Source organism: Neoarius graeffei, chromosome 4 (assembly GCF_027579695.1).
Source record: "Neoarius graeffei isolate fNeoGra1 chromosome 4, fNeoGra1.pri, whole genome shotgun sequence".
In the NCBI taxonomy this organism is placed as follows: domain Eukaryota; kingdom Metazoa; phylum Chordata; class Actinopteri; order Siluriformes; family Ariidae; genus Neoarius; species Neoarius graeffei.
In genome coordinates, this window is record NC_083572.1 from 58614652 (window position 1) to 58628958 (window position 14307).

Genomic DNA, 14307 nt, shown 5'->3' on the forward strand with positions numbered 1-14307 from the left:
CACCGTCGAACTCCTTTCTGATATTGCTCCACTATTTGTCGGCGCAGAATTAGGGGGATTGGTGATCCTCTTCCCATCTTTACTTCTGAGAGCCACTGCCACTCCAAGCTGCTCTTTTTATACCCAGTCATGTTAATGACCTATTGCCAATTGACCTAATGAGTTGCAATTTGGTCCTCCAGCTGTTCCTTTTTTGTACCTTTAACTTTTCCAGCCTCTTATTGCCCCTGTCCCAACTTTTTTGAGATGTGTTGCTGTCATGAAATTTCAAATGAGCCAATATTTTGCATGAAATTTCAAAATGTCTCACTTTTAACATTTGATATGTTGTCTATGTTCTATTGTGAATACAATATCAGTTTTAGAGATTTGTAAATTATTGCATTCTGTTTTTATTTACAATTTGTACTTTGTCCCAACTTTTATGGAATTGGGATTGTAGATTTAAACTAACACAGAAAACTATCACATACAGACAACCACCAGCAACCTTGTTCTAGCCCAGTTTAGCGTACAAATCACAACGGATGTGTGTGTTATTTATTTATTTATTTATTTATTTATAACAAGCTAGAGAAATATGAACAGACACAGGCATAGTCTGGATAAAGTAATTCATCTTAATGCCAGTCAGATGAGAGAAACTGTAATTATGATAGAAGAAAGTAGGAAAAACAGAGAGATATTTCTGTCTGGGTTATGTTACCAAACAGTAAATGCTAAAGCTAAGGCACTGTGGGAGTCAGGCTTAGAAAGCATGACACAAAAACATGGCTGCCATTAGCAGCTTTCTTATTTTTAAAGATGTTTTTATTTCATTCTGTTTTGACGACTTGTCCTTCAGAGCCAATGTAGAAAATGCCTGAAGCGTCAGGAAGGCAGTCTGTACCATAAAAAAAGGTGCAATGAATATGCTGAAAAACATTTGGCCCCTCCTTTCCCCGTTTCCATCTTATGCCCAGTATCCCCAGCCTCTTGATCCACCACTTCCCTGACCAGGCCTACTACAAAAACATAATTTAAACTTTTACATGTTAATGAATGGCGGCACGGTGGTGTAGTGGTTAGCGCTGTCGCCTCACAGCAAGAAGGTCCAGGTTCAAGCCCCATGGCCAGCGAGGGCCTTTCTCTGTGGAGTTTGTATGTTCTCCCCGTGTCTGTGTGGGTTTCTTCCGGGTGCTCCGGTTTCCCCCACAGTCCAAAGACATGCAGGTTAGGTTAACTGGTGACTCTAAATTGACCGTAGGTGTGAATGTGAGTGTGAATGGTTGTCTGTGTCTATGTGTCAGCCCTGTGATGACCTGGCGACTTGTCCAGGGTGTACCCCGCATCTCACCCATAGCCAGCTGGGATAGGCTCCAGCTTGCCTGCGACCCTGTAGAACAGCATAAGCGGCTACAGATAATGGATGGATGGATGGATGGATGGATCTAGTCAGCAGTAGTGCAAAGTGTAAACACGCACTACAACAAACTACATTTCTGGGAACCTTTACAAATTCGTTGTACAAACTGTTTTAACACTTCTGACTGGAAGGGGCGGGACTGTGGATCATTCAGAGTTACGTGTCCAACGGCCCAGCTTCAGTTTTAATGATGAAAACAAGCACTGTGCTTTTGGAGTATTTTTGAGTGGTAACTCATTCTAGCACAACCTGACACTAAAATGCTGAGCTACTGCCTAAAAATAGGTAAATGCTGGCAGGCCTGATATGTTTTTTTTTTTAAAAATATTTCGTATTTGGGGTGGCATGGTGGTGTAGTGGTTAGCACTGTCGCCTCACAGCAAGAAGATCCTGGTTCGAGCCCCGTGGCCGGCGAGGGCCTTTCTGTGCGGAGTTTGCATGTTCTCCCCGTGTCCGCGTGGGTTTCCTCCGGGTGCTCCGGTTTCCCCCACAGTCCAAAGACATGCAGGTTAGGTTAACTGGTGACTCTAAATTGAGCGTAGGTGTGAATGTGAGTGTGAATGGTTGTCTGTGTCTATGTGTCAGCCCTGTGATGACCTGGCGACTTGTCCAGGGTGTACCCCGCCTTTCGCCCGTAGTCAGCTGGGATAGGCTCCAGCTTGCCTGCGACCCTGTAGAACAGGATAAAGCAGCTAGAGATAATGAGATGAGATTTCGTATTTGATCATTTCCATCTCATCCCTCACACGTGGTCCGTGCAATTCCTTCAGGGCCCACTAGGGGGAGCACAAACTACACAGTTTGAATACAGGGAACAAGTCAGCAAAATGAGAGGCGCTATTTTTTCCCCTTTAATTTGTCACTTGTCCATGTGGCATTTTTGTAAAACGAGTCAAATTGTCAATGGTTCCAGAAAACTAAAATCAGCACAGATGATGGAGGTTTATTCATGCAATGCAATATGGGAATAAATTTGGGATCTTTGCTCTAGACAGGAAACAGTGTCAGCAAGGGCTCGCTGTTGTTCTGAAATACCTGGCTTTGTGATTCAGAAATCTGCTCCACCACAACACTGAAATAATGCAGGAGCCTCCAGTGTGAAACACTCTATCATGTGTTGCTTCGTGTCACGTGACCACACACACATACGGAAGCGTGTGTCATGAAACATATTGACATATTGTGCGCGCGCTGGAACGCAGGTAAGCGTGCAGGTCCTGCTGTTGTTTATATTAATGCTTAGGAAAAGGAGTTATCCTGTATACACTGCTCTTTACAAGTCGGGGATAATCTGTACTAACACGAGTTATTAATTAATGTATACAGTAGTAACCGTGTTATTATGTGTCATCCTGTGAGCAGGGTGACCGGGTGATAATGGTGGTGATGAGGGCTGTCTTCACTGATCACAGATGTGTTACAGAGCGATTATACTATAACCGGACACTTAAGAATCAATACATTGGTGCAGTCTTGGTTTCAGTCCAGCATCAGTAATATTCTCTTACCATTAGAATGTGAATGTGTCCTGTCTGTGAGGTGACTTGGGTTAGCACAATCAATAATCAGTTTTTATTTTTTTCGCGGTGCGGTTTCCATCAAATCCTGCGCTCTGATTGGCTGGCGAGCGGATCCGTATCCTACGGTACGGACCCCGGTTACGGACCTCTGGCGACTCGCTCGCTCACAACAACAACAAACATAGTAGCATTTTTTGTCAACATTTATCTTTTTTTTTATTTATAAGATTATCAAAAATCTTTTAATTTTTGCCAGCATTTCTCAGGAGAATAGCATTAATTTTACAGCATGGATAGCGATAACGACAGTGTTCACAGCGAAAGCGAGTTTTACTACCCTGAGGAAGAAGAAATAAAATAAAACATTTCAGGAGAAAGCTGAAAACCTCTAACTTGCTAACGCTGAGCAAAAACATGGCTGAATCCTGAATGACTCCTATTTGTATAAATAGGGGACGACATAGGCGGCAAAATGTAGTTTTGTTTCCTGCCATGGAAGTGCACTTGTATACCGAGGAGGAAGCCATTTGCATTACAGCCGTGAATGAGGATTCTCATCTCATCTCATTATCTCTAGCCGCTTTATCCTTCTACAGGGTCGCAGGCAAGCTGGAGCCTATCCCAGCTGACTACGGGCGAAAGGCGGGGTACACCCTGGACAAGTCACCAGGTCATCGCAGGGCTGACACATAGACACAGACAACCATTCACACTCACATTCACACCTACGGTCAATTTAGAGTCACCAGTTAACCTAACCTGCATGTCTTTGGACTGTGGGGGAAACCGGAGCACCCGGAGGAAACCCACGCGGACACGGGGAGAACATGCAAACTCCACACAGAAAGGCCCTCGCCGGCCCCGGGGCTCGAACCCAGGACCTTCTTGCTGTGAGGTGACAGCGCTAACCACTACACCACCGTGCTGTCTGAGGATTCATTATTCATTATTTATTATATATGAGTGATTCCACGCTTATGGGTACTGAAATGGGGACATGAACTTATTTTTAAAAATTCACCTAAAACCATTTCTTTTTTTTACCATCAGGTCACAAAACATGTAATCTTTAATGAATGATATGTTAAAAGATAACTTTAATTTTCTGAGATGTAATAAAAACATATTTATATGCCAAAGTCAGAACGTAGCAGAAGTGTTGTGGACATATATATTCTCAATTTTAACAATGTAGAATTACTTTTTGAAACATAGGAAGGTGATGTTTGAGCAAATATAATTAATAAACATGTGTAGTAGAATAAATGTACACATTCTTTCAATAAGATTAACATGGTATATAGCTAGATTGTAATTAATTTGTAACAGACGCGAGATGGACAATCGTAACAGAAGTAATGTAACAGACATCATTTTGGAACTCATAGGCTTGACTTTGGCATATAAATATGTTTTTATTACATATCAGAAAATTAAAGTTATCTTTTAACATATCATTCATTAAAGATTACATGTTTTGTGACCTGATGGTAAAAAAAAAGAAATGGTTTTAGGTGAATTTTTAAAAATAAGTTCATGTCCCCATTTCAGTACCCATAAGCGTGGAATCACTCATATATATATATATATATATATATATATATATATATATATATATATATATATAAAATCTGCCTGTATATATATATAATCTGCCTGTATATATATATATATATAATCTGCCTGACGTCAAACGTGCGACCTTTGTTTACTGCAGAAGCCAGATTAAGCATGGACTTAAGCTAGCCGCACACTATGGCGATCCACGCGGTACCGAACCGACCCATTTCAGAGCCGACTCCCGACAGGGCACGCACATATCCCCCAACTGTTTACGAGTGCAGTCGCGATTGAAGCGACACGTGACAACTTAATAGCTTTGTGATTGGCTATTGGATATCGTTACTGTTAAATCCAACACTTGAAGATGCTACAGGCTGAATTACAAATGACACAACATGGAATATGTAGCGCACTATCTAGGCTGCATGAGGTATTATTTCCAACCTTAAATAGTGCACTTATATAGGGGAGTTAAAGCGATTTGGAATTCAGCCACACAACTTGAGCAGAGTGGCTTTCCAGCCCACTGTGTCTATGGATAAAGCTTCAGTCTATGGAATTACAGTATATACCTGCATTAGGTGCTACCAACACGCGCTAGAAATTGTGTTTAATGATGTCACGTGTTATATGCGAAAGATATGATTGGCTATTGCTAGCGACTCTCGCCGATCAGTCTGGCTCCCGATTAGTTTTTCGAATCGGCTGTGAGATGAGTCGGTACCATCGAAAACTAGTCTTTACGCCTGACTCGCGACTTCAGTTGGCTCGGTACGCTGAAAATCGGCGTAGTGTGCGGCTAGCTAAAGAGTAATGGATCGGAGGAGTGCCTTGAAAGTGTTAATTATTGTGCAGGTGCTATTTACATGTTTAATTTTAGAAGCCCAACTACTGCTCCAAGAGCACAGGCGATGTGATTAGGGGGGAGGATTTGGGGAAATAATGCCATCTACAGGTTTGGAATGCTTATGAATGTGATTGAAAACGCAGATGTTCGGTTATGTGTGGAAGGGATTTTTTTCGAAGACGAGGTGGTGTGGATAAAACATTTTTATAAACGGAGGGGGGGGGGGGGGGGGGGAATGTTCGGTTTTAAAAATACCCGGCTACGTGTGTACATGGCATAAGACACACACGTATATATTTGGGAAATAAACAGGCATCAAAACAACACATATAACTTTTAATGTGATGGTTATAAATAGTGTGCGAAATACCCTGTACACTGCAAACTAGCGACAGATACGCGATAGATAGCTCAGGTAAGCTAATCAGTCAGCGTACCATAGCAAGCTACCAAAACCTGAGGCCAAAATAACCAACCTACAAGACTGAATATGATAAATGATGGAAATAGTGGAAAAACTGGAAATAGTGAATGAAAATAAAAATTTACTGTTTTATTTATTGAGTCACCACACAGACCTACTCTCGTTGAATAAAGTGAGCTGAATGACCGCCAAACTGAGTTCGGCCAGGTTCTAACGTCATACCAAAACAAAATACATCACTGATTCCTTCACATTCAGAAAGGTTAAAAACATTCATCATACGTTCAAAAACGTTCATCATAGTGTGACACTGTATTATCTAATTCTCACTGCTTATAACTATACACCTACCCGGTGGAGATGAGCTGGGAAACTGAAGACTGAAGGAACAGCTCCCTCTCTGACCCTGACTGTCTGACCTGTTCTGTCAAAATCCTTCATATTAGCCACAAAGTCAGAAAAATCTGCTCGTAAAATTACGTTATAATGACCAAATACAATGAAAAGTATTTTTCCAGTCTCACCTGTGAAAGGTAATCCCATGTGATCTCGTTTGGACGGCAAACCTGTTGGTACAGTTAAACGCAGCACATGAATGAGGCATCTTTATTCTCCGCTACTGTCTAGACGCTAGACAGTGGACTGCCATGGAAGTGCACTTGTATACCGAGGAGGAAGCCATTTTCATTACAGCTGTGAATGAGGATTCAAAATGGCGGCTCGCCTCAGCTCGGTTTTCCCTTTCGGGCGCTCTCGTTTTCTGTTAGAATTTGGTAAAGAAAAAAATAAATATATTATTTACCAGCTTAAGGACTGTGACCTCGGCCTTGAATACTGATCTCAGCCCAGAGGGCCTCGCTCAGTACTTTCAAGACCTCGGTCACGGTATTTCACGATACGGACCTCCCAGCTGGTAAATAACATATATATCCTTATCAAGACTGCAATACTAATATCTCACAAGGCAAATGTGCTCTCTGCTCATTCCCATTGATGATTTGTTTGGTTGCAGTTTCAATGAAACTGAGAATGCATCATGAGAGAACTCACATACTCTTAGAAAAACACGTTACATCTCGAACTCATGAGGGTTCTTTTGTTGTCCGTCTGGGACAAGTATAGGCTAATCCCTTTAGGAAGCTAAGAACCCATAACTTATCAAACATGAAGTGTGTGATATCAAGCGTTTTACGATACTTCAAGGCACATCACAATTGCAATATGTTTTGTACAGGACTGTTCTGTGTTGTGTCAGATGTTGATCTCCATCCATACAATTCATAAACAAGTTCATGAATCAGTTTTCTTATTACACGATATACAGTATATGCTGTATATACAGTGGTGCTTGAAAGTTTGTGAACCCTTTAGAATTTTCTATACTTCTGCATAAATATGACCGAAAACATCATCAGATTTCCACACAAATCCTAAAAGTAGATAAAAAGTAAAAGTAGATTTTTTTGTTTGTTTGTTTTGTGTATTTATTTTTGTGGCAATGTCTATGTCATCATTATAGTGAGTGAGTGCTGGATGAATGTTTAGCTGTCTCTTTTATGCTTTGTTTTATGTTACCTGCCTGGGGACTGCAGATGAAAAGTAGTTATTTTACTAATTCTGGCATATTTACATGCTGTATTCTTATACAGCAATGTTCATCAATATGCATGGTCCTTATTAAATAAACCATTAAAATAAAATAAAGATAACCCAGTTAAAAAAATGAGACAAAAATATTATACTTGGTCATTTATTTATTGTGGAAAATGATCCAATATTACATATCTGTGAGTGGCAAAAGTATGTGAACCTCTAGGATTAGCAGTTAATTTGAAGGTGAAATTAGAGTCAGGTGTTTTCAATCAATGGGATGACAATCAGGTGTGAGTGGGCACCCTGTTTTATTTAAAGAACAGGGATCTATCAAAGTCTGATCTTCACAACACATGTTTGTGGAAGTGTATCATGGCACGAACAAAGGAGATTTCTAAGGACCTCAGAAAAAGCGTTGTTGATGCTCATCAGGCTAGAAAAGGTTACAAAGCCTAAAGAATTTGGACACCACCAATCCACAGTCAGACAGACTGTGTACAAATGGAGAAATTCAAGACCATTGTTACCCTCCCCAGGAGTGGTTGACCAACAAAGATCACGCCAAGAGCAAGGTGTGTAATAGTCGGCAAGGTCACAAAGGACCCCAGGGTAACTTCTAAGCAACTGAAGCCTCTCTCACATTGGCTAATGTTAATGTTCATGAGTCCACCATCAGGAGAACACTGAACAACAATGGTGTGCATGGCAGGGCTGCAAGGAGAAAGCCACTGCTCTCCAAAAAGAACATTGTTGCTTGTCTACAGTTTGCTAAAGATCACGTGGACAAGCCAGAAGGCTATTGGAAAAATGTTTTGTGGACGGATGAGACCAAAATAGAACTTTTTGGTTTAAATGAGAAGCGTTATGTTTGGAGAAAGGAAAACACTGCATTCCAGCATAAGAACCTTATCCCATCTGTGAAACATGGTGGTGGTAGTATCATGGTTTGGGCCTGTTTTGCTGCATCTGGGCCAGGACGGCTTGCCATCATTGATGGAACAATGAATTCTGAATTATACCAGTGAATTCTAAAGGAAAATGTCAGGACATCTGTCCATGAACTGAATCTCAAGAGAAGGTGGGTCATGCAGCAAGACAATGACCCTAAGCACACAAGTCATTCTACCAAAGAATGGTTAAAGAAGAATAAAGTTAATGTTTTGGAATGGCCAAGTCAAAGTCCTGACCTTAATCCAATCGAAATTTTGTGGAAGGACCTGAAGTGAGCAGTTCAGGTGAGGAAACCCACCAACATCCCAGAGTTGAAGCTGTTCTGTATGGAGGAATGGGCTAAAATTCCTCCAAGCCGGTGTGCAGGACTGATCAACAGTTACCAGAAACATTTAGTTGCAGTTATTGCTGCACAAGGGGGTCACACCAGATACTGAAAGCAAAGGTTCACATACTTTTGCCACTCACAGAAATGTAATATTGGATCATTTTCCTCAATAAATAAATTACCAAGTATAATATTTTTGTCTCATTTGTTTAACTGGGTTCTCTTTATCTACTTTTCGGACTTGTGTGAAAATCTGATGATGTTTTCGGTCATATTTATGCAGAGATATAGAAAATTCTAAAGGGTTCACAAACTTTCAAGCACCACTGTATGATAGGAGTAATGCCACCATCTGTATCTATCTATGCTTCAAATATGACCTAAACCATAAGTTGCTTTATTTAAAAAAAATAATAATAACCTCGGTGGTAGAACTGCTAGCACTGTCAGCATGACAGTCCCTCAACCTCAGCAACATCACTTCCCCATTAGAGATGTGCATGGGTCTTTTTTTTTTATTATGTGAATGCAGTTATTATTTTTGCTTGTGCATGTACTATATTCTCTAATTCTCTATTTCTGAAAAGAAACTTACCCACATGAAAGTAAAAACCTTCCACCTTCAGTTTTATGACCTGTGAACCTTTCTGCAAAGTTTTCTTAAAGAAAAAAAAAATGAGTGTGCCTTCCTGTTCATATCCGTATTTGCATCTGTTTAAAGCATTATCTGTTCACATCAAATAAATATCCATATTCAATTATCATATTCATAATATATTCAAAACATTAGTTAGAAATTTTATCCTAAATATGCAGTGGAAAACCGTGAGCCGGCCTAGTGGTTAGTGTGTCCGCTTCTTGACTGGGAGATTGCAAGTTCTACTCGTGGTTGTCAAGTGCACGAGAGAGGTGGATGTAAGTGCAGAAGTGTTTATTATAATACAGAGCGATCTATACACAAAGTGCATGAAACACACACTAAATCAAACAGTCCAAATCGGCAGGCAAGGTCATAAACAAGAAAACAGGCAAAGGGTCGGTCAAGGTGCAAACAGGATGTCAGAGGTTAAACGAGAACTAGAAACAGGAACAGGAGTCGAGAAACCAGGAAAACCACAAACACGGGAAACAAGGCTCGGTAATGCACACTGATCGTGGCATATACTTTGCATCGTCCTTGCATCAGCGCAGTCCTTAAATAGCCCAACATTTAGTTAATTAATTGAGAACAGGTGCGTCTTGTTCATGGTGCGCGTGCTGGAGCTCACTCAGTGCATGCGCAGCCCAAGGCACTCCTTATGGTGCACGAGCCACAGTGCACAGGACTGACAGAACCCCCTCCCAAAGAGCTCCCTCCAGGAGCGAAAATCCATCATACAGGGCCCAAGTGGGGGTTCAGACTCAGGCTCTGGACACAACTTGGTTTCTTGGCTAGGAGTAGGCTTGATCGTGAGACTTGACGTGGACTCTGGCCTGGACTCGGGCTCTGGCTCAGGAGTTGACTCAGATGCGGGCTCTGGCTGTTAGGGTTTTGCTGGGATTCGAACCTGGTTCGTTGGTGTGATAATCCAGCAAACCCCCACTAGGCCACCAGGGGGATGACTCAAATGCAGAGGCGTGAGGCGGAAGTAGAAAAAGAATCAAATGGTTTATTTAAACTATATACACTATATACAGGGCAAAACAAAAGACAAAAAAAACCAAAGAGTAAATCCAAAAGAAAAGCAAAGTGCAAAAATTCAAAAGCTAAGAAGATCAAAAACACAGTACAAAGGAAACTGGAGATAAACATAACAGCACAAAGACTCCGTGACAAGAGGACTGAACTCAGGGGTATAAATAGACAAACTAATTAAGGACACAGGTGAAGATAATTAGGCAATTAACACAAACACAAAACACAGGAACAGTGGCGGCCTCTAGAGGCCAAAATAAACACGACATGAAAAGGAAATAACAGCGGCCTCTAGAGGCCAAAACAGTCCTAGTCCTAACAGGACCCCCCCCTCTAGGAGCGTCTCCTGACGTTCCCAGGGCGATCCGGATGGGCCGAATGGAAGTCCCGACATAGTTCTTTATCAAGGACATCCCGAGCAGGAACCCAGCAGCGCTCCTCAGGACCATAGCCCTCCCAGTCCACCAGATATTGCAACCCGCCGCGGACCCGGCGGGAGTCAAGCAGGCGATTCACAGTGAACACAGTCTGCCCCTGGAAGATGCGGGGGGGTGGGGGGTTCCTAGGGGCAGGGGCATACGTAGACGTCAGTACGGGCCGTAACAGGGAAACATGGAAAGTGGGGTTGATCCTCAGAGTCCGGGGCAACTGGAGCCGGTAGGAGACAGGGTTCACCCTGCGCACCACCTTGAAGGGGCCAATGTAGCGAGGAGCAAGCTTGCGGTTCTCCACCCGCAGTGGAAGGTCCTTAGTGGACAGCCAAACACGCTGCCCAGGGCGGAAAGCGTGTGCAGGTCTCCTATGGCGGTTGGCCTGAGTCTGGTTGGTTCTGGAGGTCTGTATGAGGGTCTTCCTGACCATGCTCCAGGTCTTGCGACACCGTCTCACATATTGGTTGACCGAGGGCACCCCCGCGTCCTCCTCCTGGTCCGGGAACAGAGGTGGCTGGAACCCGAATTGGCACTGGAATGGCGACAGCTTGGTGGCCGATGACTGCAGGGTGTTGTGGGCGTACTCCGCCCATGGCAGCCAGGTGCTCCACGATGTCGGGTTATCCATAGCCAGGCCTCGCAGGGTGGTTTCCAGGTCCTGGTTGAGCCTCTCTGTCTGACCATTGGACTGTGGGTGAAACCCAGAGGAGAGGCTGGCAGTGGCTCCGATGACCTTGCAGAACCCGTGCCACACTCGGGAGGAGAACTGGGGCCCTCGGTCTGAGACGATGTCCTGTGGAAGACCAAAGACTCGGAAGACATGATTAAACAAAAGTTTCGCAGTTTCAAGAGCAGAGGGGAGTTTGCACAGTGGTATGAAGCGGCAGGCCTTGGAGAATCTGTCAACTAAGACCAAAATGACCGTGTTACCTTGTGACTCAGGGAGACCCGTGATAAAGTCGACTGCCACGTGGGACCAGGGACGCCGGGGAATGGTCAGAGGATGCAGGAGACCCTGGGGACGCTGTCGTGGGTTCTTGGTTCTGGTGCAAACCTCACAGGACAGGACAAATGACCTTACTTCCTTCTCCATGTTAGGCCACCAGAAGCGTCTTTTCAGGAAGTCCAGGGTCCTCCGAGCTCCCGGGTGGGCGGTGAGAGGGGAAGAGTGACCCCACTGGAGAACCTTGGCCCGGGCTTGATGTGGGACGTACAAGAGGCCTGGTGGCCCCGTCCCAGGACCGGGGTCCTGGCGTTGGGCTCGTCGGACAGCCTCCTCAATACCCCAGCGGACAGGGGCCACAATCCGGGACACAGGGATAATAGGCCCGACTTCATTCTCCCTGTTAGTGGCAGAGAACAGTCTGGACAGTGCGTCAGGTTTGGTGTTCTTGGAGCCGGGGCGGTATGAGAGGGTGAAGTCAAACCGACTGAAAAACAGGGCCCACCTAGCCTGTCGAGGGTTCAGTCTCTTGGCTTGCTGGAGGTACTCCAGGTTCTTGTGGTCAGTCCAAACCAGGAATGGATGTTGTGCTCCCTCCAGCCAGTGCCTCCACTCCTCAAGGGCCAGTTTGACCGCTAGCAGTTCTCGATCCCCCACATCGTACCGGGACTCAGCAGGACTCAGGCGGTGGGAGAAGTAAGCGCAGGGGTGCAGCTTTCCTTCCGAACGTTGAGAGAGCACCGCGCCGACACCACTGTCCGAGGCGTCCACCTCCACGATGAATGGTTGGGAGGTGTCCGGGAGAACCAGAATGGGTGCCGTGCAGAAGCGGTCCTTGAGGTCTTTGAACGCCTTTTCTGCCTGAGGAGACCAGCCATAAGATCCACCTGTCCCTTTGGTGAGGTCTGACATGGGTGCTGCCACAGAACTGAAGTTCCTGATGAACTTGCGGTAGAAGTTAGCGAATCCTAAGAACCGCTGAACCTCCTTAACGGACTTGGGAGTAGGCCAATCCTGGACGGCCAGGGTCTTGGCAGGGTCCATTTGGAGTTGGCCTGTCCGTACAATAAATCCCAGAAAGGAGACCTCGGGAACATGAAATTCGCATTTCTGGGCCTTGGCGAACAGATTGTTCTGTAGCAGCCTCTGGAGAACCTGGCGGACATGGTGGCGGTGCTCCTGCACGGTCTTGGAGAAGATAAGGATGTCGTCGAGGTAGACAAAAACGTATAGGTTAATCATGTCCCTTAAGACGTCATTGATTAGGGCCTGAAAAACAGCTGGTGCGTTGGTGAGTCCGAAGGGCATCACCTGGTATTCGTAGTGCCCAGACGGGGTGTTAAAGGCAGTCTTCCACTCGTCTCCCTGTCGGATACGGATGAGGTGGTATGCGTTCCGTAGGTCCAACTTGGTGAAGACGGTGGCGCCTTGGAGCAGGTCGAAAGCTGTGGACATCAGCGGAAGGGGATATCGGTTGCGCACAGTGATCTTATTCAGGCCCCTGTAATCAATACATGGTCGGAGCCCCCCATCCTTCTTGCCGACAAAGAAGAAGCCGGCTCCAGCAGGTGAAGTGGAGGGTCGAATAAACCCAGAGACCAGGGCATCTTTGAGGTATTCCTCCATGGCCTTGCGTTCTGGCTGAGAGAGTGAAAACAGTCTGCCACGAGGAGGGGTAGTCCCAGGGAGCAAGTCGATGGCACAGTCGTAGGCCCGGTGCGGAGGAAGAACGGCGGCCCTGCTCTTGCTGAATACCTCCTTGAGATCCCAGTACTCTGTGGGAACTTGAGATAACTCGGTGAGATCAGGGGGCTCGGCAGGAGACACAGGAGAGCTAGAGAGCAGACAAGAGGCATGGCATGCAGGGCCCCATTCCACAACCTGGCTTGTTACCCAGTCTATGCGAGGGTTGTGGCGAGTAAGCCAAGGAAGGCCTAGAATAACTGGGAACTCAGGTGAAGGAATCAGGTGCAGGGATATTTCTTCCTTGTGACCTTGAGACTGGAGGAAAACTGGAGAAGTAACTTGGGTGACTCTTCCATCACCTAACGCTTGGCCATCGAGGGCAGACACAGACAGTGGGACTTCAAGAGGTGCAGTCGGAATATTGATGCTTTGGGCGAAGTGAATATCCATAAAGTTCCCAGCCGCCCCTGAGTCTATCAAAGCTTGACAAGAGTGGACAGACTCACCCCAGGAGATGGAGACCGGGATGTAGATTCCTTGGCCAGGGAGTCCGGGAGAGAGGGTAGGCCCCGTCACAACCCTCCCTCGGCTGGACGGGGCGGTCCTTTTCCCAAGAGTTCGGGACATGATGCTCGGAAGTGACCAGGATTGCCACAGTAGATGCAGCACTTGTCTCTCCTTCTGCGCTCCCTCTCAGATGCGGAGAGGCGAGTACGACCCACTTGCATGGGTTCTGGACAGTCACTGAAGGAGGTAGACGGTCTCCAGGTAGAGGTAGGGAGGCTGGGGGGGCTCAAGGCTTGGTGGCGTTCTCTCATCCTGTTGTCCAGACGAATAGCATGTGAGATGAGGGTTTCGAGGTCACTTGGGCATCCAATAGAGGCCAGACCGTCCTTGATGGGGTCAGACAGACCATGGTGGAAGGCTGACACCAGGGCAGT

General features: G+C 45.3%; 1 protein-coding gene across 1 annotated transcript in view; it reads left to right on the forward strand.

The window, feature by feature from the left end:
- The first annotated feature begins 2548 nt into the window (after positions 1 to 2548).
- Positions 2549 to 14307, forward strand: part of h6pd (hexose-6-phosphate dehydrogenase (glucose 1-dehydrogenase)) — a 33958-nt gene continuing 22199 nt past the window's right edge. The window contains exon 1 of the mRNA XM_060919407.1: positions 2549 to 2607. Within this exon, the coding sequence (XP_060775390.1) occupies positions 2568 to 2607 (40 nt within the window). The 5' untranslated portion in view covers positions 2549 to 2567. The remainder of the gene's footprint in view (positions 2608 to 14307) is intronic.